At 39.9% G+C, this 26987-nt stretch overlaps 2 protein-coding genes across 3 annotated transcripts in view; both read right to left on the bottom strand.

Moving 5' to 3' along the window:
* The window catches only part of PNISR (PNN interacting serine and arginine rich protein), a 28162-nt gene extending 15056 nt beyond the window's left edge, over positions 1-13106 (bottom strand). The window contains exons 1-2 of one of the 2 annotated variants that reach the window (XM_050315522.1): positions 13007-13106; positions 526-644 (exon numbers count right to left, since the gene is read on the bottom strand). In XM_050315522.1, the coding sequence (XP_050171479.1) occupies positions 526-613 (88 nt within the window). In that variant the 5' untranslated portion in view covers positions 614-644; positions 13007-13106. Of the gene's footprint in view, positions 1-525; positions 10117-13006 lie in introns of those variants that run through there. The other variant, XM_050315523.1, reaches the window with a different exon arrangement.
* Positions 13107-18757: 5651 nt separating this feature from the next.
* Positions 18758-26987, bottom strand: part of USP45 (ubiquitin specific peptidase 45) — a 50757-nt gene continuing 42527 nt past the window's right edge. The window contains 7 exon segments of the mRNA XM_050315521.1: positions 18758-20057; positions 21183-21336; positions 21790-21815; positions 21818-21875; positions 22233-22330; positions 23862-24531; positions 25733-25876. Coding sequence (XP_050171478.1) covers positions 19924-20057; positions 21183-21336; positions 21790-21815; positions 21818-21875; positions 22233-22330; positions 23862-24531; positions 25733-25876 — 1284 coding nt within the window. The 3' untranslated portion in view covers positions 18758-19923.

The raw sequence follows: 26987 nt of genomic DNA, 5'->3' as shown, positions 1-26987 counted from the left end.
TATGTTCTATTGTTTAAAATATTTGGGGTTTTTGGTGGGGAAAAAAAAATCCAAACAAGAGATCATGATTATCACTGCTGTCACCTAAACCAAACATCATACTGATCTTCCAGTGAGAGTTCTTCTGTATATATGTATCTGCATTAGCACTTCTGCCACATAGATACTAAATAGAAAATCAGATTTTCTCAAATAAATGATTCAGGTTGGCCAAACAACCTGACATGGGATATAGATTCTGTAAAAGAAGTCTAAATGTTGATCTGTATGACTGGTAAAATGTTGATAATTTGTCTAGGATAATCAGGCTGCTTGCCTCTATTTTGCATATTATATATTAATGGTGAGAAAGCATTTGGACTCAATGTATGTTTATTTTTTCTAGTTCTGAAAAGCATCATAAATCTATTGTCTTGAGAGCAGCTACAAAAGGGCAACTAGGAGTCATGCTGTGTAACAAAGATTCAAGAACCCAAATGACAACAGATTAAAAAAAGTAATCCACAAAGCTTTCTATATACTTACTTGGATCTTGCTGGTGCTGAAATGACTGCATCCACTGCTGTTGGTTCAAAGGCCATTGCTGCCAAGGTTGTCCACCTTGATCCCACATCTTTTAAGTCTTTATATAGTCTATATTTCAACTAAAAATAATAGTTGTATGTTTAAACAGATGCCCATGAAATAGCACATAACTGAAACTTACATAACTGCAGATATAGTTAAGCCTTGCAAAGCAAGCTGAAGCAATGCTGGCTTAATATTTTAAGCTGGAGGAAATGGTTCATCCTTTAGAGTAATATCTGAAAATATTACTGTAAGATTTCAGAAGCCTAGTATGCTTTCTCTGTATTTTTGCAACGAACTTAACTACAAAATGATGCTCAAAGAGAGATATGACAAGTTTATAAGACAAGAACTCATCTGACAACAAATGCAATTTAAAGTAAGTCAAAATATGAAAGGCATCACTTGATATCTTTGCCTGCTTCTTAGGGAAAAGAGGTATATTTTTCTATATAAGTGTCATGCAAGGCTGTTAAGCAAGACAGAAGTCACCAAATGGTAAAACACATTGTTAATGACTGCACTGGAGAACTGCACAGGTACAAGATGGTGTTGACATGCATTTTATGCATTGTACAGGCTCATTATAGTTTCTAAATAATATATTCCTTCAAATCTGAGAAAGAAAAATAAATGTGATGGCACAATTACCACATGGTCCCCTAAAATCACGAGAAACAATTTTTGCCGTGCTGTATATCCTCACTGATCAGGCAGCAGCAGCCCTAGGTCCAGACAGCAAAGCTCCACAACCTGCTCTAAGTGGTCCTCCAGGACCAGCTTTGCAAGAATTTTCTGAGGCACAGCAGTTCAGGTAGGTGTGCCTGTAATGGCATTCCAGTTCCTTCCAGTTATTCATACTTCCAGTGCACACCTGACACATGGAGGACCTGGGAGTGGCCACCTATGTTGCTCCAAACAGCTTTTCTGAAGGCAAAGACTGAGCACAGTTCTGGGAACACTTCTCTACAGAAGCTGTTCCCAAAACCCAGTATGGGTAGGAACACACTGAGTGTGACTCCCTTTGTCCCACCCAGTCTGTTAAGAACTTCTCAACAGGCTTCCCACTCAATAAATACATCCTCATGGAATTTAACATACAATCCTTGAGTACATGCTATTAAAACATCAACCATGTAGGTTGTTTCAAATGCTCAAAACTTAAAGACAAAAATTCATTCCCTGAGGTCACAGGAGCAGCATACAAGATCTAGTCGTGGCTCACAGCCAAGTGTGATACAGAATAGATGAATAGAGCCTGTCTGCTTCAGAGCAAACCAGTTCAAAGCAGACAGAGCCACTTGGGTGGCCAGTCAGGAACACAACGCCAGCCGCTCCTGCGGAGCAGGACACATGCAGGCCCCCAGACAGAGCCCGCTTTCGGCAGGCAGAGAAAGTAATTACAGTGGATCTTGCCTGCAAAAGCATCTTGTGCTTAATGCTTATCCACTCACACAAGTAACTGCATGACTGCATAGGAAGAGAGCATCATGAGACAGAAGTGCACAACACAAAGAGTTGTACGTAATGTCGGGGGCCATGCAGAGGGGAACGCAATCTCGTATTCTGCACACTTCTGTCAAAGTAAATCTTTTATTTTAAAAAACTGTAGATCACCTTTAAGACCACTTATTTTCAACAGTGCACAAAAATTACACATGCATGGCTCTGAAAAATTCAGCTGCAAATGCCTTTTTTTCGGGGTCTTTAAACAAGACCAATCCAACTTTGGCCATGGGGGAGCACTGGGCAAAACCTACTTTATTATTTTCTTTATCTTCTCCTGACAAATAAAGTATGGTGGATTTTTCCCACTTTAGTTATATTTTTATGATATTCAAACCTTTAATAAGTGAAGACCTTGTCCTTTTTCTTGTCTCTCTTTTTTTTTTTTTAAATTTTGATCTGTACCTAGGAAATCAACTCTCTTACACAGCAGTTGAGTGTTATGATAGCTGCTAATGCACTTAATGTAACATTTAAGCTGGTCTTGTCACAGCTAGCTCTCTGGATATTCATATATACATATTTCATACATATGAAGAAGTAACTTCATATACTATTTTCACCCTAACATAAGAAAAAGGCAAGTAACTGTTTCTGTCTCCTCTCAGTTCATCTTTCCATCCAGAACACAAATTCTTTCAATTGTCAAAATAAACTTGTTTACATCTTAAATTTTTAACAATTGGCATTCAAGACTACAACTGCACTGCACAGCCTCATGGAGCTGTTCTCTTTGTTTCTAGCTGTTAAAACACAAGAGCAATAATAAAAATGTATTTCAGTAATTCTGGTAGCACTTTCTTACTTCCATACATGGTATGTTGCAACAAGTTTGTGGAATTACACTAAAATAAACTTAGCAAAGGGTTTAAATTGTTTCACTAATAATGTAAGAGACAGCTCTGCATATAACTGAATGCAAAGAAACCTTTTTTAAACAGTTAAATATCAATTTCTCTTATGAAAGTGTAACAATATGACGAGCATCTCTATAAATTCAACTGAATTGGAACCTCCCACACCCAGATTTACTTGATAGGATCAGATGAGATTTATTTTTACTGAACTGGCTCTACCTCTGTCCTAAAATCTTAGGAATTCTGGATTATTTTTTTAACGTGTTCTAACTAACACAATTACGTATCTGTTTCTCCACTGAAATGGATGCTTAGTATTCTGGTCTTTGTTTCTTTATTTTCAGGCCTTGATACTCACTGTGGACAAACTGAAGTACCAGTTTAGATCATTAAGAAGGTCCAAGGTAACAAATGCCTCCACATCTCAGTATAATCTGCGTTCAAGACAGCAACTGTCTTATTATTTTAAAAGGTATTCAAATAAATTTTGTGGGGGAGATAAATTACAGTGCAGCTGCATCAACTGGCATCTGAAATGGTGACTAAGAGACACAGAGGACAGTGACCTTCTACAGCAGCAGCATTCATTCCTCTCCTGGCTTCCCTGTCAGCAAGTTACCATGCCCTAGGACACGGAGGCCAAGTCCACACTCCCAAGGGAAGTGGTGCTGGAGGACCCCACCATCTCCCCATTACAGAACAGCACTGACCCCAGGCTACTCAGTACTGCTCTGGGCTGCTCCCAAGCACATTTCAGGTGTCAGCACAGACCTGAGACCCAGCGGGCACTTGGGGCAAGTCCGTTCTGGTTGGAAGATCAGAGGCTTTCACTCAGTGCCAGCTGGCTTCAGGGCCAGACTGAAAACACAGTTGGGTTGGAGTTGTTAGCACACATAGCTGCTTCTCCACGGCTCTGCAACATAATATGGCCCCCAGTCTTCAACTTTCCCTAGAGAGATTATTTCACCTTAGTACTGCTATTCTGGGGAGAGAAATCAGGTGGGGAAGTGCAAAGCAATAGGTCAAGGCATGGAGCCGGTTTCTATTTTGATGCACAACACTATGACAAGACAGCAACAACAGTATAATACTTTGAAGAACCTCAACATTTGATTAATTCTATTTATGCCATCCAGAGCAGACTGATTTAAAATCACTACCATTTGAAACTACTAATTTTAGTTTGTGAACTGTATTTGAAAGCTTTTAATTCTTTATTGCATTTGTACTTTTACTGTTTTCCTGGAAAAAATGTTGATTTTTCATAGATTGGCAACTATAAGACATGCTGGCTTTCAAGTACACACATTTATTACCGAATTCAGTATAAAAGCATTCTTTACTAATCAGAAACATGCACCACACAAATGCTTAAGCAGTGACATCACTTTTTTTATGCAACTATATATGCACAAGCCCTTTTTCAAATATCATGTGAAAACTGGTAAAAAAGTATTTCTGATTTTCTGATGAGTTGTTTATTTCAACTCATCTTGGTTATTGAGCAATGTGTTTTTACAGAAATAGGAACTGGACATGGAAGGAGTAAAATTAACAAATTAAAATGTTTATAAAACTAATCTTAACATATACAGGCTAAAAGAGAAGACCTCATGTATCCAAATATTTGAGTATTGAAGACTAAATTATGTATTTTAGAATGCACTGCTCAGACCCAGTGAACAGAAGAGGTTTGTTCTAAGGCCTCTGTCTATGTGGTGACCTGGAACAACAGGACACCATCATTTTCTGAGAAACAGACTCCCCTGCTTTTTTGTTTTCCACTTGTTTTCCTGCATTTTTTCCAAGTTTTTCATCAACTCGTATAATGTAAACATGAAAAAGGTACTTGATATAAATTTTTTCTACTTACTACAGAGAGGCTATAGTCATTAAAGATGGTTTATCACCTTCAAAAATTGTTTTGCTGAGCACTGTAGTGTTTAATGGGTTCATCTGCTTTTAAGTTTCAGTGGCAAAAAGGCCCCTGGCTTTCGCTCTTGGTTTTCAGTTATCATGTTCTAAAAGGTAACTAACCAAGTGCTTAGGCTATTTGATGTTATTCTTTTTACATAAAAGCACTGTAACTTTGTATTCTGCTTGTGGAACTTACTGAGCATGCAAGAACTTTTCAACAGAATTACCATATTGTCCCACCATATATCACTGACTGTTTCCTTTGCTGGTGATGCTATCTTAAAGATGTCAAAAATAAAAACAGACCAAGCCAAGTCATACAATAATGAACAAACCAGATGTGAGAGTCAGCAAAACACTTTTGAATCTCAGTGCCATATATTGGAAAGGGCACAAACTCCTTCAAAAAGAACTCACAAAACAGAATGAAGAAAACGGAGCTTGACCTCAGTAATTTTAAAGCTACTGCAAGGGATTCACCCCCAGCACTGAAGCAGGGAAAGAGGAAACAAATCCAAAATCAACAAACAGTGCCTCTTTCCCAAGAGATCAGTAACCTGAAGGCTTGAAACAGCTGAAACCTCTTGTACTAATGTATGTGACAAGAAACAAACATTATTTTCTGAGACACAAGTAGTAATTAACAATGGAGAAAAGAGAATCAGTGTCCTCTCTCACCTAATTAAAATCTGCATTGCCAAATCTAACTCAGGTTGTTCTCACACGAATTATAAACAAGTTTTAATTCCTTATAAAGTTCCCAAATCAGCATCACCTGAAAGAAAGAGGCTTCACCTAACACAATGGACAGCTCTAAGCCTATTCCCCATTAGTGACACAAGGTCAAATACACAGCAGAGCATCCAAATCGCAGTGAAAGGCTTTATTTTTCACTGAAAGGGGGTGGGGGCAGGGGAAGATTAATACTAGCTAAAATCTGCTCAATTCAGACATTAGCACGACACTGACAGAGGGGTACATCAACTGAGAAGTCAATGGGACGCACTGATTCTGACATCATTACTGCACACAAGAGGTTTGAAAAGCAAATGGGTTACAAGAATGGACCCATTTTACAGGTACCTAATTACAAAGGAAAATGCAGCTACTACCCTCCTTCATGATGACGGGTTAAAGTTTTTTTACTTCGCTGTTCTACCCTCCAATTCAACTGGACTTAGCCTTTTTTTGCTTTCCTCTCTCTCTAGCAAACACAAACAAACAAAAGAACATTTATTGGTGCTTCAAGAGCTGTTCCCTGAGGAACAGGAACCTGAATCTATTAAAAATTTGTTTACCAATGAAGAAACAGAAGCCAATTCAGGATTCTTTTTGTTTTGTACAGAAACACAATCACATGAGCAAAACACCTCATCAACTCGCATCTAATTTCAGTTACATGTACTTAATTTATTATGAAAAGTTCATGTGGTATCTCAAAATTTTGCTGGAGTTTTTATGAGCAAACATTCTGAAATAGCTTCTTTTGCATGTTGCTTATTTAAAAATAAAAAACACAAACACAAAAAATAACAACTCTCCTATTCAAAGGCTGGACCAGGATCTGCTGAAGTTTTATTAAAGCATATTACTGGTATGAAGAGTGCTATCCTTGAGAGGACTGCTGGGGAAGGCTCCCCTGCTGACAATAAAAGCCGAGACAGCAACACAGACAGGACTTACCTCGATCTCCAGCAACTTCTGAGAGCCAAGAGCACTCAGAAAAAAATTTAAACTTGTTGTCAAACTTTCTACTACAGTATTGAACTTAACTTTTTGTTGGGTAAAGACAGAGAAAGAACAGATATTTTAAAAGGCACCTTTCCACTCCTCTCCTTGATCGTGACTTCAGCTTAGCTACAGATTCTATCTCAGTGTTGACTTGTTATCTTAGGAAAAAAAGGCATCTCCTTCAACCTATTCATTTGTTTGCATAAGGTATTTTCCAACACAGTTGTATGGTATGTCCAGACACACCACACACTCAAAAGCATACCATTAGAAGGTACTTACCAGTAAATACAGTTTTAAGTGATAATTCACAAGCTCACCTTTAACTCTGGGAGACTCCCCCCAGCACTTCCCACAAAACACAGTTATCTTGAAGCAAATTAGATTTGGACACCAACAGGAATGCAATCTGTTAAGAGCATGGTTTCCTGAGAATTTCCCAATGGCACAGTGCTTGGTGAGGGCCCCTGCAGCTCGCTGCCCACTGATGTCAAAGATGGGGCCATTTTTAAGGCCACCAACAGCCCTTGAGTGCTAACAGATTCACTCAGATTCCTCAAACAACTCTACCTCAGCAGTTTCACAGTCAAGACACTGTCCTGTGAATGACAAAAGACAAAGCCTTCTTGTTATCCTGGATACTATCTTCCTTACATGCCTTATGACATTAGCCACAGCAGAACTGAAAAAGCAAAGACATTTCCCCTGAAAAGATAATCAAGATCATCTTTTTTATCAATTTAATGCAGCTAATGGGTAATCTGAATTGCTCCAATTCATGCAACTAGTCCAAGACAAGAGCACAAAGACACAGGAAGTTAGCTCCACTCCAGAAGGCCATCAGGAAGATAGATAACTAACCATACCTAGCTGCCCAGATGAGGACTTCCTGCAGACACTTCCTTGCTCCTTCTAAGAAATTCCCATTACTCTGACAACATGCTTCTCCCCAACATGAATGTTACACAAAATCCAAACTACACAAAAAAACCTCACACATCAATGGCTTCTGCAGCAGAGATATGGAGATTCTGAATGACTTTCCAGGAAATTCACGGAAGTCAAATATCTTAGCAATGCACAACAAGTACTCTTTGGAAGATGAAATAAAATAAGGTATTTGTTGGAAGTTAGACTAACTCAACTCCCAAGAAATCAGGAGGCAGCCTAGGACTCAGGCTGTCCCTAGGAGGAGAGTGGCATGCACCTTCTGCTGTGTCACGAGCTGGACATTTGGGTTGGGAACTCCTACATCAGACATCATTTGACCAGATCTTCAGCATCTGGCAGGATGGTTTATTCAGCCCTGTAGACAGGTGGACTAATAACTCTGGAACCTACAGAACCACAGCCAATAATGAAGTGCTTTCTGGGGAGGCTGTTGCATCACCTTTCTGATCACAGGACACATCACTCCTGAAGAGCAGGTCTATATATGACACAAGATTGCCTAACAAGTTTTACTTGTAAACTAAGCTCTAATACATAGCTGCAGAAGTTTTTTCTAGTGACTAAAGATCTTGTCTTGCAGGCATTCCAAACAGCCACTGCACTTTAGCAAAGAAGTATCCATCATCTAAATAAAATAAGAAGCTGAAACCGCAGGCCATCCTGCACACTTGGAGAATCCCTACAAGGCTAGTCTCGGCACCCTAGGGTTTAAAGACAACACACTCCTTTTCGATACTTCATTCATAGGTCAGATATTCAGGTTAAAAAAAAAACAAAAAAAAACTCAAACAAGTAGATGTCCCATCTCCTCTAAGATAACCTGCCAATGCAGACATGACTTTTTGACTATATTTAGGTCTACAGAGTAGTTGAATGGAAAGACCTCAAGTGACAGGAGTCCTGGTTTGTCATAAACTGCAAGTACTGGTTTGGAAACAAATTAATATTAAATAGCCAGTTTTGTTAACTAGGTAATCTCCTGGTGTGAGCTTGAGACAATACAAGCAGCAAAGGCACATCAGTCTCTATTTGATGCTCTTTGTAGAATTCCTGGACTGCAGAAGTCATCCACATCACACCTTGAGAAGGATCTCAAAAGCATCTCATATTCTGTGGACATGGATTTAAAGGAAAATGGAGATGTCTCAGAAGCAGAGCTCTTTGGAATCCACAGATCTTTCGTGTGAGCACCTTATTCCAGTGTAAGGCCTTTTCCTTTCATTCAAGATAGTTGTTACTGACTCTGGAGTTTTAGCACAGTGACTGAGAGCTTATGATGAATTTCCATGCTAAGTTTTGTGGAACTGTTGCAAACAGGATAAATCAAACCATATCTTTACAACACCCGGAGCAATGGAGTTAATAGAAAGACAGGAATCAGGCCAGTGCCTCTAAGAGTTCAAGCTCAACTGTTGTCTGAGGGATGTTTCCCCCTCCCATCCTGCCACTACGCTATTGCTTCAGGAGGGTCATGATAGCACAGACATCACCGATGAGGCTGGAAGGACTAAAGGATAATACACCAACAGTTCACAAGTTTCTCCCAAACATGCAACACAGAGAAGCTCATCCATGATATTATCAATATCTAACCAAGATGGAATCTGAAATCAATATAGGACACATACTGTACAAACTCCAAGAACATCTATCTCAATGTATTCCAAAATGGAAGGAAATGTAAATTCAGCACATCTTCCATGACTGTGTCACTGGAATAAAGGATACTTTTCTGTAAGAATCTGTACATAACAGGTGTGGCTGAAGAGAGAACTGCAAAGGAAAAGTGGCCTCACATACCAAAAGGAACACTCCTTCCAGGAAGAAAAATTCAATGCAGAAAGGGTGCCACAAGAATTATCATCTGGAGGTCTTGACAAGGGAGATCCAGGTAATTCAGAACACCTCTGAAGCTGAAAAGATCTGTGAGTGTGGAAAAGCACTGCATCCTATGCACTCAGATAGCAACAAACCCTAGAAGTAACTATAGAGGGGCTGCAGAGACACATTCAGAGTCAGAACAAATATATGCCATCACTGAGATAAAAACATACCAGCTTCCATTTTATTTGGGAGAATTAATATTTACTACTATATTATACTCAGCTGCTGATTAGAACATTAAATATTTAGGCATGAGTTAAGTCTGCAATAAATCAGAAAAAAGTTAAAGTAACTGTCTTCCCTGCTACTCTGTCTCACCCATCACACTTTTTTGGCAAAGACTTCTATACATTATCTACAGCACCCAAAATTGTTGCAGGTATTTAATGCCCATCTTTTCTCCTCCTGAGGACCAGAAGCTACACCAATGTGCCTGCTGGTAGCTGTTAGCAAGACATCCAGTCAAAAATCGTGTACAATTCTGCCAGCCCATTTACAGCTGTGTACCACTAAAATGGTGGAAGTCAACGTCAGTTGCTCCACTGCATTTTTTAACATCAGAACTTTTAACATCTATTTCAGATTGAAGAATAGAGTCTTTCCAAGTGAGTTACCAAGATCCAAAACACAGAACCAGAAAAAGAACTGATGAAAACAGCTGGTTTGGTATCTATGAAGTTTTCCAGAACCTGGTTCACATGTCAGCACATCTGACTAATATTTACAGTGCTAAAGATGAAGTAGGTTGAACAAGGGCCAAATTAAAAAAAAAAAAAAAAAAAAAAAGTACTATGAAATCTTCTTCAGTGAGTCATTCAAGCAGTATAGCTTCCAAGGTCTGTTATTTCAAACTTAAATCTGCATAAGCTGAAGCCAACTCTTTAAAAGGAACAAAAGGACCAGATATTCGCAAGTCAGGTATCATTTCCTTATTTTTTGTATTCCAAAGACATAAGGACAAATACATGCTTCGATTATCGTAAAGCACCAAACCCACTGCTAGAATATTTACTACCACAGAAACATCATAGTAACTTCAGTAGTTTAAGTCACAGATCTATTAGGTTTGGGGAAAAAAAAAGAAGTTTTGATCTCATTTTTTTCATGTATCATCCCACTGGAAGTCCTGATGGTAGATTTTCAATAGCCATGTAACACAGCATTATTTTTTTTTCCTCCAAAGTGAGCTGTTCATCTGCAACCTCCTCCTTGATCAACATGTTCTGCACAAAAAATTTATAGTACCAATAATTAAGCAAGCAGACAACTATTCCTTGCTGGTCATGAGCAGGTATTACCCCCAGTGATAAATACAGTTGTCACTTAATAAAGAAGGATCAGCTAGTGATGAAAAGAATGCTCAATAACCCACAGCATTACATGGCACCAACGATCACAATATACCTCGGTCATGAAAAGAAGTGAGACTGGACACTCCTGTCTCCATAGTATCTTTACATAATCCAGCACCTAACTAAAAATCAAACATGGTTATGACTCCACTCTACCATTACAGTTTATAAGTTTGAGTTATCCCCAAAAAAACTGCAGAACTGTGCTAAATCTGTGGACTCAAACCCTACAACGCCCTCTGAGGCCAAAAGAGAAGAAACCACTCTTATCAGAGCAGGAGTTTGCAAGTCCCACAGGACAAGGACAATACAGGAAGTCTTGTAATGACATAATAACAGAGATGACACAAGGTTTGCTGCTGTAACAGACAATTTAGAACTCAGGAGGCTTGTCTTCTGATTTGTCACTGAATGGTCACTAATCCCACTGACTTGTCCCTGGACAAATCTGAGGCCCTCAGTTCCTCCTCTGTTCCACAGGTGGGGAGCTGCAGCATTTATCACTCCCACGAGAGGCACCACCTTTAGCGCAGCTTGACCTCAAAATTCGAAAGGGGTTTCTTACTCCTACCAACAATACAGCAGTTTGGCTGGACTGGTACTGTAACCCTGTCTTGGTAAAATTATGTTTGAACACTGCCTGCCTGATGCAGACATGCCTCATGCTTTGAAAACCACCACTCCCCACCTGTGTCTTAAAACCTGTGTCTTAAAACAAATCCTTTATGGCAACACTTTCTCACTGCATCCCACACCTTCCAATAAAGGTTGTTTGCTTGAAAAGATTTACAGGTATAAGTCTAAAAGAAGAAATTCACAACAACCAAGGTGGATGAATACTCCATAATGTGTTACAGAAACCCGGTAAATTTCAGCTGGGGTAGCACATCCTAGAATTGTCCAGTGCTTTGGGTTGGAAGGGAATTTCAAAGATGAAGACCATCTTGTCCAACATCTTGCAGGAAACGAAGTTGCTGAAAGCTCTATTCAACCTGATCTTAAAACATTTCCGATCATGGGGCACATAGCTTCTTTGGAAAACCAGTTCCACTCTCTCACCACTCTTATAATATAAAATTTCTTCCTTATACCCAGTTTAAAGTGTAAAATATATTTTACACTATATGTCAGTTTAAAACTGTTGACCTTTGTCCTGGGCCCTAGTAACAAGACTTTCCCCATTTTTCTTATAGGCCCCCTATAAGGGGGTCAGCTTCAGAGGTGTTCTGAAAGGCCACAAAAAGGTATCCCTGGAGCCTTCACTTCTCCAGGCTGAACAATCCCAATTCTCATCACCTGTCATCACAGGAGAGGGATTCCAACCCTCTGACCATTTTTGTGGCTCCATCCTTAACTGTAAAGCCTAGCACATCCCATCAAACTTCACTTCAACAGCTCTGTGGGACTGCCTAAAGAAGTACAGTACAGTTAAGTGCTGAAACAAAAAGTCTTCCAATCCCGTGGTCTTTCTGAGGATCCATTTAAAAACACTCCCTGCATTTGCCAAGCTACCGAACCAGGTCCAGGTATCTTAAAATTGCTGCTGCGTGTGAGGATATTGTTAACTTTAGTTCTCTGGAGCCCTCCAGTGGAACGAACTCAGGAACGGCCACGAAACGCATGAAACAGCACAATTATCCCGCAAATACATTTCACCCGCAGGAGCCAAGCTGCTGGCACAGCCAGCTACCGAATCCCGGTGCACATGTTGCTTCCCTAACTGGGTTACCGGCTAAACCAAGCGGACACTCTCCCCCGCGCACCCGGCGGCTCCTCCGGCAGGGCCTGGCCGGGTGCGCGCTCCCGGCATCCCAGACTCCCGGAATCCCCATCCCCGCGGCCCCGGGGCATGCGCAGTGCGGGGGCGGCCCGTGCCCGCCGGGCGGGCGGGGTGTGGGGGCACAGCGGGGGATCCCGGGGGTCCCGGTGGATCCCGGGGCAGTCCCGAGGGGGTCCCGCCGACGCCCCCCCCGCCGCGCATGCGCAGCGCGCCCCGCCCCAGGGGCGGCGGGGGAGGGCGAGTGGCTCTGGGCTCGTCCCTTCTCGTCCAGGCCGCCGGTTCCTGCTTGCGGTGCCGCCGGTTCCTCACGCCCGGCGAGCGGCTGCCGCCGCTGCGGCGCGCGGCGGCCTCCCGGCTCGGCTCGGAGGAGGAGGAGCGAAGGGGGAAGATCGGGTCAGCGACATTCGCCTGCCCCCCCGGGAGCGCTGGCGAGCACAGCCCGCCCCGCTGTGCTTACTTACGCTCTCCCCCGCCTCCCGCCGCCGGTGCCGCCGCTCCGCGGCCTCGCTGCCCCCACTCCCGCTCCTCGTCTTCACGGACAAGACAATATGGCGCCCGCTGCCGCGCACCCGGAAGTGAAGCTTGCAACGGCGCTGACCCTCGCCTGCCATCCGCGGACGCCTACCCCGCCATCTTTGCTAAGGGCTCGCGGGCGGCCGGGCGGTGCTTCCCCCTTCCCTTCCCCCGACAGGTGCGGCAGCGCCGCCATCTTTAGTTCGGGCAGCGCCGGCTGCCGCGGCCTCTGCCGGCTCTCCATGGCAGCCGGGGCGGGGCGGGAAGGCGGGGGCGCTCCCGCCTGGAAGCCGCGCGGAGCCAGCGGGATTCACCTCCCCGCCTGCGCTCGGGTGGGGACACCCGCGGAAAGCTCATCAGCTCCGTGGTCTCCGCAGGTAACTGTTGGTCAGAGAGTGTGATCCGTGTTTCCAGTGCGGAGGGTGGAGCCGACACGAAGAGGTACATAAAGCTGGGGTATGAGGATGTAAGTGGTGTACGCGGACAGACTCAGGGCAAGGATCCTACACCGAAATACACAAGTTACCTCAGTGTTGCACGGCTGCAGAGTGTCAGCATGCCAAGTCAGGTCAGTGTTTGTGTATCCGGAGCGTTCGTGGAGCAGGACAATTCTCCTAAGTAGTTTACTCTCAATATCCAGATTAACTTTGAAGTAATTGTGAGATCTACCTCGAAATTTTCCTTCTAGTTTAACGTATGAAGGTTAACCAAAATCACCCGTGGTAAACAGCTCTTCTTCCATGGACACGGGGGGTGATTCCGTAAGCAAGGACTGAGTGGTTCGCTCCTGTGTGGGACAGGGATTTTCATTAGCCGGCACATTACTTACCGCTGCGATCATTGCCTTCCCTTTCCTTTAGCGTCATGGACACAAATGCCTAAAACATCCACATCTCTCTGATCACTGCATAAAGTAAACATTAACACCCACACGGAGTAACAGAGTAAGTTACCTTCTGGACTTTTCCCTTTTTTGTGTCGCAAGGAATGGCAGGACCGAGAAGGCTTTCCACGGACAGGAGTGTTGCAGAGGTCTTAAGTCTGTCCAGTGATGACTGATGCAACAGGGAACCAAGCTCCAGGTTCCAGCTGGAACCGCTGAGTGGTGCTTATGGACGGGCAAGCTTTCAGCCACTACTGAAACTGGGGATGTGAGGGAGCCCCACTCTCTCGGTCCTACCAGAGAGATGGTCTTACTGGAGAATTACAGAACTCAGTTCTTGTTAAGGGAAGAAGCTGTCTCTTGATCTGTGCCCTGTGCCACAGATGGCAAGGCAGGGGAAACAACCTGGGTAGCCTAAGTATTCAAGGATACAGACTCATCTCTGGGGAGCTCTTCCACGGGCAGTGATGTTGTCATACAAGATGAAGGGAAAAAAATATGTGAACTCAGTTGTTGAACAAAGAGCATATAAACAATAAAATTTTCCAAACGGCTGGATGTTTTATTCACGTTTGTCAAATACTATATAACACATGAAAAGACAAAATTAACAGATGACAAATGGCAGCTTTACTCTGAGAAACTTGTTAAAGCACCTAGAATAGACTGGAAAACTGATCAGACTTGTGTTTGTTTTTTAAATACAGTCTGTGTGTAAGACCCTGTTTACTTAGTAATATTTGGAATTAGAAATCTACAAATAAAATGCACCACGTATCAGTACTGTAGTAGAATTCTAAAAATATTATTTGTTACTTAAATACCTGCAGAGAAGAGACTATTGGTTCAAACATAAGGAAAAAAGGAAAGTAATGAAAACAAAATGAAACTTTTAACATACTTGATTTATTGCTCACAAATATGTTGGACTTAGCAACAGGTTTTTTTAATTAATTGGATTGTCTTTTGTATAAGTACAGGCACACATGAACCTATCAGGGATTATCCCTATGTATAAATGACAGCAGAACCAGAACTCAGCTTTGTGGAATGGCTAAATAGGGAATGGCAGCCATTGACACAGTGGTTTCATTTCAGAGTTCACTGCAGTGATCCCCAGGTTACACAGCTGAAAACCAAAAAAAAACTCCTAACCTAGCAAAGAAATGAGGGAATTGTTAAAAAGTCATAAACCTTCACAAAACAAGTGCTTTTCTGTTTTCTTTTAAAAGCAGCACTAGAAAAATACCGGAAACTGCCACAGATGTAAGAAACATTCTTGACATTCAAAAAGTTTGGTTTTTTACTGCTATGCATGAAGACAAAAGTATTTATAACTTTATATAAGTGAAATGTATATCAAGTAGCCTTGAAGTAGTTGCAATGCATTGCAAATGTTGTAACATAAAAATTCACTTAGACAAGGGAAGTGCTTTGACTTGCAATAACAGACATCCATCTGAAAATACATTTAATAATCTCCCTTTACAAAAAAATAGATTATGAATCATTTTGAATAATCAGTTTCCCACAATTTCTGCACTTTGTTTACACACCAACGGGAAAGGTACAAACAGGTAGAACAGCTGGCAAAATGACAGCCTAAGACATGGTGAATAGATGCAGAATAAATAATAATCCATTCTAAAATAATTAGAATGAAATGGTTCTACAGGGAATTGGTGGCATTTCTCTCACACAGATATGTCAATCTTTGTACAAACGCATAAATATGTACAGGGTGCAGCAAACAAGGGTCCAGCCATTGAAAAATGAGGAATATCTAATCTTTGTTTAATCAGGGCTGCTGTAAAGCTCTTTTCTGAGGTGTGCTATTTTCATTAAAATTGATTTGCTAATTTTTGCAAACAAAGAGTTGTATTCAAATGCTTTCTTTGTTCCCATTTTAATACATGAGTTTCTCCTCAAGAAACTATTCGTTTCCAAACCTTAGTTTGTTACCAATATGTTAAAATAAGATTTTTATAATGGGTTGAGAATGTAGATGCATTAATTTCATGTCCCTTTATGATTCAGTTTGTGTTGGTATAAAAAAGAAGTCCAAAGAGAAGCAAATGGTGAAGTTAAGACATTTCAGCCTTTTAATGAATTTATAAACCACTCTCACCTGCTACCACTTGAAATCCATAAACAAGAGCACTTCACTGATACACACAGAGGGTGCAGATGGGGAAGGGGAGGAAGGTTTGGCAGACTGCGTGGATTTCATTTCCTAAACAAAGGCAATTACAGTGTGTACATTTTGGGCAGCAAAGTTCAGGGTTTGTTTGTTTTTCCTTCACCACTATTTGTAGCCCTCTCTTAGGAGAACAGACTTATGCAAACATGATGTCTGTACACATACCGGTGTAAGTGGGTTAGTATAATAAAATTCCCAACATTTTTTACCACATTTGGCATAAATTATGTATAAATCCAAAGATAACCAAGTTCTTTCTGAGGAAGAAAGACTTAAAATCTGTAGTAACTCCTTAGTTGGTGCAGCAGACTTTGCTGAGGAAATACTTAATTTTCACTCTTTCTCATTGTTCTAAAGGCACTGTCTTGTGATTGGTCAGCAGAGAGTTGCTCAGGAGTCACAGCTTTTCTCAATTACCTGTACTGCAGTCTGTAGGCAGAGCCAGCGTGGTGGCAGGGACAGGCCAGGCTTCAGCTACAGTAGCTCTTCCTGTAAGAGCTTTGTGAGTTCACAGAACACAAAAGATGGGACTGGGAACCACTATATTATGGTTGAGGATCAATGAAAGGAAAGACATTGACACAGAGGCTTGTGGAGACCCTGAAAACATAAAGAACAGATGAGGCTGATGAAGAAAACAGCGGTGCTCTTGTGAGAAGTACAAAGAAAAAGCTATTTCGAAGCTATTCCACCTGAAGATGCAGGCTACTGCACTTTCTCAGGGTGGGGGGCTACAAAAGTAAAGAGTACTCTGTAAAGAGTAGATGCTGCAGGCCTAAAATTATTTTTGGTTGGTAACATAAGATATTTTAAGTAGGCTTAAACTTTCAAGCCCTTCACTTAAATTCTGAAAACATGTAGCTTTTCAATAGCGTGCATGCAACTGGCAGTTGCAGGAAACTGCAAGTTCTCAGACCTTAGAATTCTAGCACACAAAGGATTTACACCCCTGTTTTTCCAGAATGCTATGAGCTTCTCTTGCAGCTCCTGACAAGTCTTCAGTATGCACATTTATGTAACAATCAGGTGCTTTGGAGCCAAATTTTACACCCCCCCCCCCCCACACACACACCCACCCCCACACCCCTGTTTTAAAGGACACTGTGACTTGCATCTAAAATCTTATATAGCATCTTGCATTAGTAGTAATTTTTTTTTTCATTTTGAAGGCATAACTTCACCTATTGCCCTCATTTTTAGATATTATTTCCATGTATAATATTTTCATACCTGTTCCTGACTCTGAGCTCACTAGAGTTCCTGCTAACATTTCAATTTAAAAAGCTTCATTCAGGAGCAAGTGATGCCTATCTTGGATAAAGGCACTGGGTTTTTTTCATGCCACTTTCTCTCCAAGTTCTATAAAACATCTTAATACAAGGAAACGTTCCGTGGCTGTTAATGAGATAATCCTGCCAACATCTTTTATGGCATCCTAGTCAGTATGTCCACTTGGGAAAATTTCAGCGGCCCAGTTTGTAAACCGCAGTTAAAAAGAAGTGAAGACCACCCCAAGAATTTCCCAAAAATAGCATTAAAAGTAAGTTAATAGGTTAAGAACCTTGTTCTGTTCCTCTCCTAGTTTTGCAGTCTAGAGAGTTAGTTCTAGGCTAAAAAGTAGGAGATTAGTGCAGTTACTGTAGTTCAGTAGTTTTACACAAGTCAGAAAGACAAGGAATGTCAGGCCTTAGCTGGTCGGTCTTTCTGCTTTAAGGTGGAAGAAATACACTCCATCTGTGTTACCCTAGCAAGATTATGTCACAGAAGTGAAACTTAGTTGCTAGTTACTATGACTGTTACCCAGAGCTAAATTCTGAGTTTCGATCAGTTACATACAAGGAGGAAGAAGGTGTGTATAGGTAGATGAAGGGTATGGGAAGATAAAGAGTTAAAAGAGAATTAAGGTACTTGAACCAGCTCTAAACTAAACATTATTTTTCCTTCTTTCTTTCTTACTTAGTGCAGGTGCAGGTTAAGATGTGGTTAGGAATACAGATGGCTAAAGCTGACTGCTTGGTTTCTCTGAGTTTTATTACTTTTGTGTGGACTTGTCGTGTTTTTGCAAATGTATGACAAAATAGCCTAACTTTGACCTAAACAGAGGAGTTTTCCTTTGGAAAATAAAATCCTGTGCAACCAGGGGCTCACTCTGTTATGACAATCAGTTGTATGGCCTAACAATCCTTAGTGCCTGCACAGGAATGTGCAAGTACTGTGACTGTAAAATATACCTCAGCAGTTTGAGCAAATGCAGCTACGGCAGATTGTGCCATTTTCTTATGCAAAAGAGTGAATGCTGGTGGGATGAAGCTCTGAAACAGAACTAGGGAACAGGAGAGTCAGGCAGGTAGGTATCACAACACATGGTAGGATAGTAGTAGGGATGGCATGGATTTTTTTGTTTTTTTTTTTTTTTTCCCACAAAACCCCCCGAATCCACCCACAAAAAGCCTCACATTTCCATAAATGAAAACAGTAAGCAGAAATAAGCATAGTTTTTGTCTCTACCAAAGAGCAAGTCAGACAGAATGGAAATGTTACAGAAATAATTTGTATTCAAGAAAGTGCTTATTAAATAAGTTAATTACCACATAGCTTCAAAGTAGTCATCAGATCTTTACCTTAAAATGTATTTATTACTCACTGGGATGGAAATGAGAAATTACCAAAAGAAGTAGCAACTCAAACCAGGGCAGTAAAACACTCTACAGAAACCAATTGCCACTAGGACACCTGCTATCCCCCACAGCTGACAAAAGGAAGTCCAGAGGGCAAAAGTCATAATTTACTGTCCAACTCACACACACAGTGCAAAAATAATTTATAGTTTATTCCTCCTGTGAGAAAAGTGTTCAGGAACAGATAAACAAATTCATGTTTGGAACCAAAAGTAACAGAATTTACCGAGTTATGCTTAAACTCTGTACATATACAAGCTTATATGCTGTACATTGTAATAATTATGAAGTTGAAAAATTACTAAATACAGAAGTATTTGCAAATCACTTTCCTACTAGGTAGAATGAGAATGTATAGTGATGGTTTTTGGTGTGTGTATATACCTCAGAGAATATACGTATGCACACCAAGTACATATTATATTGGAACAGGAGTACATTGCTATACCAGTGCCAGTTGGAGACAGCTGAAAGGGTACTGGGTATCTAAGGATTCACTGTTACTTTGTAGAAACCATGTTTTCCCAATCTATTCCCAGGTCTTATCAGGAAAGTTCACTGAAGTATTACCCAGACAGCTGTTGTTACTCCATTCTGGAAGGACTCTGCCTTCCAATTACTAAACATGGAAGAGATACTATTTGACAAGTTCTTGTTTGCAGAAATCTTAACAAGCTGACATCCAACCCAGTGATGGGAAGGATCTGAACTAGATCACAGAAAGTTGAAATACTTTGTACTGTTACTGTACACCAGCAAATCCAGGCACTTAACGCTACCAGTATTTCTATTCTCAGCTCTCTAGAACTATGGTGAAAGCTTTTTCATAATCAAAAACAAACTTTCCCTAGACCTCAGTAGGATAGGACATAATCTTACATTCTAATGGTACTGTATTTTAATGAACTCAGGAATTTTAAATGTTTGGCAAAGTGCTTACTTTAAGAGAACCATTCAGATATTTATAATAGCTTGACTAAACTTCAGAGCCAACAGATGATAAATTCTCTACAAGATAAAGGCACAATATTTACAGGTACTCTTACCACTGCAGCTTTAAATAAGATAAAGCCACTACCATCTTTGAAATTAAATTGTTAAGAATTATAGTAATAATCTTTCATAAAAAAGTAGATATGCTTGTGCATTGAGTACTCTTGATTCTGGAACCATCTGAACATGGGCATCACTAACATACACCCACTGTCCTCCTGATGCTCCCATGGCTTCTTTTAAACCTGAAATGCAGAAGCAAAAGAAGTTGTTTCTTGTCTTTCAAGTCGTCATCAAACACATACACTGGATTATTTCAAATAGCAAGAGAAGCTTCTAACCCCCAAGCATTCATTTTATTTCAAAAGCTGACCAGTGTGAAACTAAGAACACAAAAACATCTAATCTGTTCCAATAATCACTGCAAGACAAGCATAAGACTGAAGGAAACTTTGGTTTCAAAAATAATGTATAAGGTTGTCTTTCTGGGAAATGAGCTTCAAATGCAAAGTGATACCACATAGGATAGACAGGATAATGCTTGGTTCTCACTCCTCCCCAAGAAGGGAAATAGTAAATATATTTACTTAACTTGGTCAGCTTAACATATTCTTGCCCCGACATATCTTTCACTAACAGATTCTATCTTGGAATCTTATCTCATTCTGCATATCCAAAAAATATTAATAAGAACTAGTATGCTGTTCTCAAAACACCAATAGAAACCCTCCACTAAACCTTGTATCCTCCATGAAAAAGCTTCTTCCTATTCACATTAATCCAGAGGATTCCAGTTTAAGCATTAAAAAATTTCTAATGCTAAAATACATAAAAAGCCCAAATATTTGGAAAGTTTAATTTAATGTCATGGATTTGATTCTTGTACTACAATATTTTCAAATACCAAATATGCCAAATAATTACATTTTACCAGGCACAGCTATTCATCTGGGTATATTATTTTGGTTAGGAAAAAGAGGAGAGTTTTCTGTAAATTGTCTGTTTAATAAGTGAATCAGAATTCCATTATTCACTCAGCTCTATGTGGAATTAGTAGCAGAAGTAGGTTATGTACTGGGTGCAACAAAAGAAGAAAAATTCATAGAATCATAGGTTGGTTTGGATTGGAAGGGACCTTAAAGATCATCTTGTTCAAACACCCCTGCCAAGGGCAGGGACACCTTCCACTAGACCAGGTTGCTCAGAGCTCCACCCAGCCTGGCCTTGAACACTTTCAGGGATGGGTTTCTATGACTTCTCTAAACATCACAGAATAGTCCGAGCTAAAAAATATTTGCTATAAATCCTTGTGGACAGTGGCTGTTTTTGGTTTCACAGAGAGAAAGAAAGAAGGCTATGATTGTACATACCCAAAACATTTTTAGTGGTAGAAATATGCTCTAGTAATTTCTTGGAGGATGTCCTGACTTTCACGTACGCCGCGTAGTGACCACCTCTCATTGACCCGCTGTGCTCCACTATTCCATAAAGGCTATAGAGCACTCTTGCACCATCTGTAACATTCTGCATTCCCAGAAACACAGAAAACAAAGGTCAATTATTTCACAGTGAATTTTACAGGCATTTTAACTAGCTATCAACTGTATTACTTCAGAAGAAGAAAACAAGACATCCACAGCATTTCCAGTGATGAAATACCTCTATTACAAATACACAGTAATCTTATTCATTGAATTTTGTTATATTTTGCAATAATACTTGTCCTTAATGCTGTTAGATACAGTAACACCATCAGGGCACCATAGCTTAACTAATACTAGTTAACATCTGTGATATTCTTGATATGAATGGAATTGCAAATAGTTACATTTTGATCTCAAGACACTATGTGAAAAATTCACTCTATAATGTCCCTAGAAAAGGAAGGAATCATAATCATCATCATCATCAGTCCAGTTTTACTTGTGGTCAGACAACTTCTGAAGTACAATAAAAATAAAGATTTGAAATGGGTACCTTGCAAGATGCAGCACAAAACGGGCTAAATCTAAAATCAGTGGGAAATCCACATGCCTATTTACTTTCCGTAGACTCAAACCAGCCTTCAAAAGGAAAGAAAGAAAAAAATACTGTAAAATATATATTTTTACTAGGAAGCTTTTTAAAGCTAAGATGTAGCACTATACTAATAAAATTAACCAAATTCAAGAGTAAGACTGTAACTGGTTTAAACATTCTTTGTTATGTTTTCAATACCATGTCTGCTACACATAAACATGATGGACACATTTCCCTGGGGGTGTTACAACAATCACAAGAACACCAGCATGTTTCATCTTCTATCAGGTTCTGTCAGGTATCCTTATAAAAAGCCAGTATCACTATGCAAAACAACATTTAAAGAACTGCTTGTCTACCAGTGGGGCAGAGGAATGTACAAGAGGGTTTTAGCCTCTTACCTGGTGAAATCTTTTCAGGTGGAGAATAAGAATAGCAGGAACTGAAGAAATCAGAAGCTGTTTCCGAGCATTTGTGTAGACGCCTTCCATTTTCTTTTCTGTATTTATGAGTATCAAAACAATTTGTAAAGTGAAGGCAGTCACATGGGATTTTAAAAGTATTTTTAAACATCTGACAGAATAGATCTAGGTAGTGATGATTTTGTACTTGTTCCACAAAATACAAGGGAAATTTTTTAGAGTAACAGAAACATTTTCTCATTTTTCCAGTTATTAATAACCATAATCTGCCAAATCTGAGGATTATTTTAGCCAGGCTTGTGCAAATCAGATCAAAAGTTGGAAGCCTAGGTCAGCTTGCACACGGAGATACCTACATTGCCTGTTACTACAGCAACCAACTTTTCTGTTAAAACCTGAAAACGGATGATCCCTGGACAAAAACCGGAAGGCATGGGTCTCTTTAGCTTAAGCACACAGGATTGGGATCTGTGGACTCCAGTCCCCCTGTGATGCAGAAGACACTGAACACAGGGCTTTTACCAAAAGTAGCTCAGGGGTTAGCTACTCAGTAAAAGGGCACATGCTATCACCATTTATTTTTGCTGAAAAGATTAATTAATTTACTAGTTCTATACATGTTCAAAGGAAAATATTTCATTTGAGGTAAAATGGAGCATTTCATGTAAAAGCAAATTCTTACATCTTTTGTTTTAGAAGGAAAAAATAAATGATAATTAATTGTAAATTGATGTTCCTTTTCCGTATTTCATGGTGCCCATGGAACTAAAGTACTATTTATATAGCACTTGCAGTCCAATCATTATAATGATTATAAAATACTGTTTAGATTAATTTTTCTGATTTTACTGATGCTTAACTTGTATCTCTACAGATATCTACAACTGCAGAGCAAATGGGCAAATTTTTGTTACTAGAAGACATATATTTTATTTACAAATAATCACAAGAGCTTAATTTTTTATCCTTCTGAATGTTTATACATTAAAAAAAATGATCCTCCAGTCTTTTGAAAAGGTTTGTTTTTCATTACATTGTTTTTCTTACTCAGTGAACTCTAATGGTCTGCTTGGGCTATACAAACGTCAAGGAAAACATTGTCTTCACAAGAAGGTACCTGTCTCTCATCTCCATTTGTGCAAATCTTTGAAGTTTTTTTCCCCTCCTCTTCATTACAAGTGTCTTTTTTTGCCCCTTTTCCACACTTAATACCATTACTTCCCTGAGTATATGAGCTACTGGGGCTGAATATTACAGCACTTATTTCAGAGCTTCAAGGATTGCAAGGAACAGAAACAGCGGCAAAGATTAGTATAAGGCAATGCACATTTTCGGTTTATGGTCATCTTTAAATTCCTAATCTTGGATAGAATAAAGATGCAAAATAAATTTTACGCTGCATCTATGATTATGTTCTAATACAAAATTCAGTTTTGTTGCCATTGCCTGATGAAGTTTTGAGTTGTTACAAGCAAGTGCTGCTTGGGGAGACATTTTCTATTTAGCCACAATGTGGGGAGGCCTGTGCCGGAGCAATGGCACAGCAGCCCGTGCACAGGTTTTGGGAGGAAATGCTGGAAATTGTCCAGAGGGATACAAGCACTTTACCTGTGGAGTTGGTTTTCTTCTGATACTTCTGTTTCCTTTCTGTGCAGCTCTCACATAAAAGTTTGTTGTTCCCCATTAAGAGCTCTACAGAGGTGAACTGGTAAAGGCAGGACTGAACAGAACATTCCTTTGAGCTAGTTATGTAGCTCTGGGAAAGCGTCTGGAAAGCATTTTGAGGGGTTTGGGATAGTGAAGATTTGTCTACTGAGAACATGGAGTTATTTGATAAACCTAATGCTGGATCTCCACGGCTCGATTTTTTATCTTCATTTATTGGATCGCAGAAGCCAAGTTTGGATATGGCACTGGAAATCACCTCTTCATTACTGTCACTTGGCATGTTGTGTGGCATTTTAACATTTACGTGGCTGACATGCAAACCAGACGTGTGGCTGGATGGGCTCAAAGTTGTCTGCTTAGAAGCACTTTCGCTTTCTGAGGCTTCACTGTCAGCATCAAAGCTGCTTTCAGAGCGGCTGGCTTCCTTCTCACTGCCCTCCGTCTGACTGCCATTGACAGCCGAGTCAGCAGTTGTGTCTTTGGAGTACAGGACACCAGAGCTACCTTCCAGCTCAATCTTTTTGGTTTTTTCCTGCATGATAACAGGACTTCTTTCTTCTTCCTTCGAGGAAGCTTTTCTGGCAAGCCGTCTCTCATGGTTCAATTGGTTCTGTAAATTATGGCACTATTATTTCAGTAATAAAGTTAATCCATTCAGAAAATAGATTTGTAATCTATCATATCTTTTGAAACATGACAAATTCAAAGCAAATTATTGGGGGTTTATATTGGTTTATATGTTCCATCTCTCACATGTTTAAGCTAGTCGATTTCCCTAAGATCTTTTTAAACTGATTTAGGATTAGAAACCTACATCCCACTCAGCTAAGAGTATTATACTTACTGTGAGATCAATACTTCCCACAACTAATAACTCTCACTTTGTGACAGCTGTGGATGGCACGCCTGAAGTGTTATTCACTTAATCTGATTTAAAAAAGGTTCCCAACTTTAAGCTATTCCTCCCATCAGAGGCCTTAGTCAATGAGAGGCTCCAGAAGAAAATTCAACTCACCTTGTAGGCATTGTCGTAGAATTAACTAAAGCATCCCTTGTAGGATGTTTGTATATTGCCTGAAGTTGTTGGTTTTTTTTTTTTAATCAAGATTGCAAGAAGAAAAAAAGGTTGCTGCCACAGAAAACTACTCCTTTAGATAAAAAGTGTTCATGATTCTTTTCTCTCCTTGTTTTGTTTGGCTACTTTCCAACATAAATTAGCAACTTTCCTTCCCCTTTGTTTTTTCCTTTATTTCAATTGGATGAAAATTCCAGTGGTGCTAGTGGGAATCCTTCCATTCACCTCAGTAGTTTGAACTGTAGACCTTTTCTCCTACAACAATCAGTTTCTGTACTACTTCTTTCCATCCTTTCCTTTGTTTATATCACATGTCCTTTTTCTACTTCTGTCTCATTCTCTTCTCTTAGAATGCTTTTAAATAGTCATTCTGTTGTATTTTTTCTTCACATGTATTTAATGTGTTAGGACCTGATTAAGAAGATTTTTCATGGTTCCCAACTGGGCACAGACCCTTGCAATAGTCCCAAAATCAACATGAATTGAAACTAGTTTGCAGATTTTTTTTTTTTCCTTACAAAGGAAACCCTGTAACTGAAAACTAAATGGTTACCAATGATTTGTCATTTCTCACGCTTCTAATAATGACCTAAATATTTTAAAACAAGTTTATGTCAGCAACACATATACAAAAAACCCCCCATTCATAGGTATCAAAACGCCCTAGAAATTCCCAGTTGCCCTAGAAACTTCAGAATAAACTTAAGATGACTGGTTAATGTGTTTAAGTTCTTACCTTATCTTTTGTTAAAGTGTGTTTCTTGACAATTTTGGGTTGATTATTCAGTGTACTGATAGAAGAACAGTTATACTGACCAAGATCTGCCTCATGTACACTTTTACCTTTACCTGTTCTTCCCAAAGGCACAGGTTTTGCAACCTAAGAAATTAAACAGGAAATTAGGAGAGGCATTATGTCAATTTTGTATTCCTTTGCAACCTACAGAAAAGATGAATGTAGGTGGAGTTTTTTTTTCCTTTACTTTAGAAAACAGTGACCTACATAAAACCAATTAACTAGCCTTTGAACTTTTTTATCATAAACTCACTGTCAAAGTCTTTGAAGGATCAACTGAAAGGCAGAAGGAATAGGAATGACACAAAATTCCTGTACATAATACAATACAAAATAATCGATGATTTTTCTAAGGACATGCGTAGCTGTATGAGATATGACTTAACCGAAGGGGACACAGCTCCTGTAAGTCAGTCTCTGGTGTAGCCAACCACCTTATGCCACGGTGAAGGAGCTGACACACCCCCTCCATCACATTACTTGGCAGCAGTGTGTCTGAACTGTTGAGGAAAGCAACAACCATACAGTGATGCCCATCCTCAAGTAAGTAAGTGCAGCAACTGCCAAGCACCCACAGAAATGGCTCCCAAAGAGAACCCACAGAGTTCCCGTGTTACACATGGGAGCCAGGAAGCACAAGAGCCCAGATACACAAAACGCTCTTAAAGCTTTAACTCCCGCCGGCACCTGCACTCAATGCACCAACAAAGGTGAAAAATTTGTTATGAGCAAAACTGGTGTTTGGAGAAGAATCCATTTTATACAGGAATAAATACTACATTAAATATTCTCCCTTAAATATATATGAATATATGCAGGATGGGGGAAGAAACCCTCCCAAACCACCCCCACTTTGTCAAATGAAAACCCCAAGTCCTGCAAAACCAGAGTACATGCCTTCAAAGGAATGCAGTTCCTCCACAGCTAATGAAGGCATTCTGTGAAATGCTGAAAATACCAGAATAAATATATTCCAATATCCATTTTTACAGTGTCTCATCCTGTAGGTTAAACTCCAGCCCAAGAGACTCCAGTTCTCTACATGCAAACCAAGAGATGAGAATCTAACTTGCTGAACCTCCAAAAAAACCTTTTATAATCATTCTATTCATATAAGTATAGTCTACTATATTAAGCTAATCTCTGACCTATGTATTCTGTAAATTACTATGGTCATTTGGTCCAAGTTTGGACT

Source organism: Myiozetetes cayanensis, unplaced genomic scaffold, assembly GCF_022539395.1.
Source record: "Myiozetetes cayanensis isolate MyiCay16 unplaced genomic scaffold, myiCay2020 scf2-11, whole genome shotgun sequence".
Taxonomy (NCBI): domain Eukaryota; kingdom Metazoa; phylum Chordata; class Aves; order Passeriformes; family Tyrannidae; genus Myiozetetes; species Myiozetetes cayanensis.
Note: the sequence above shows the minus strand (reverse complement) of the source record. Positions and strands in the feature narration are given on the sequence as shown.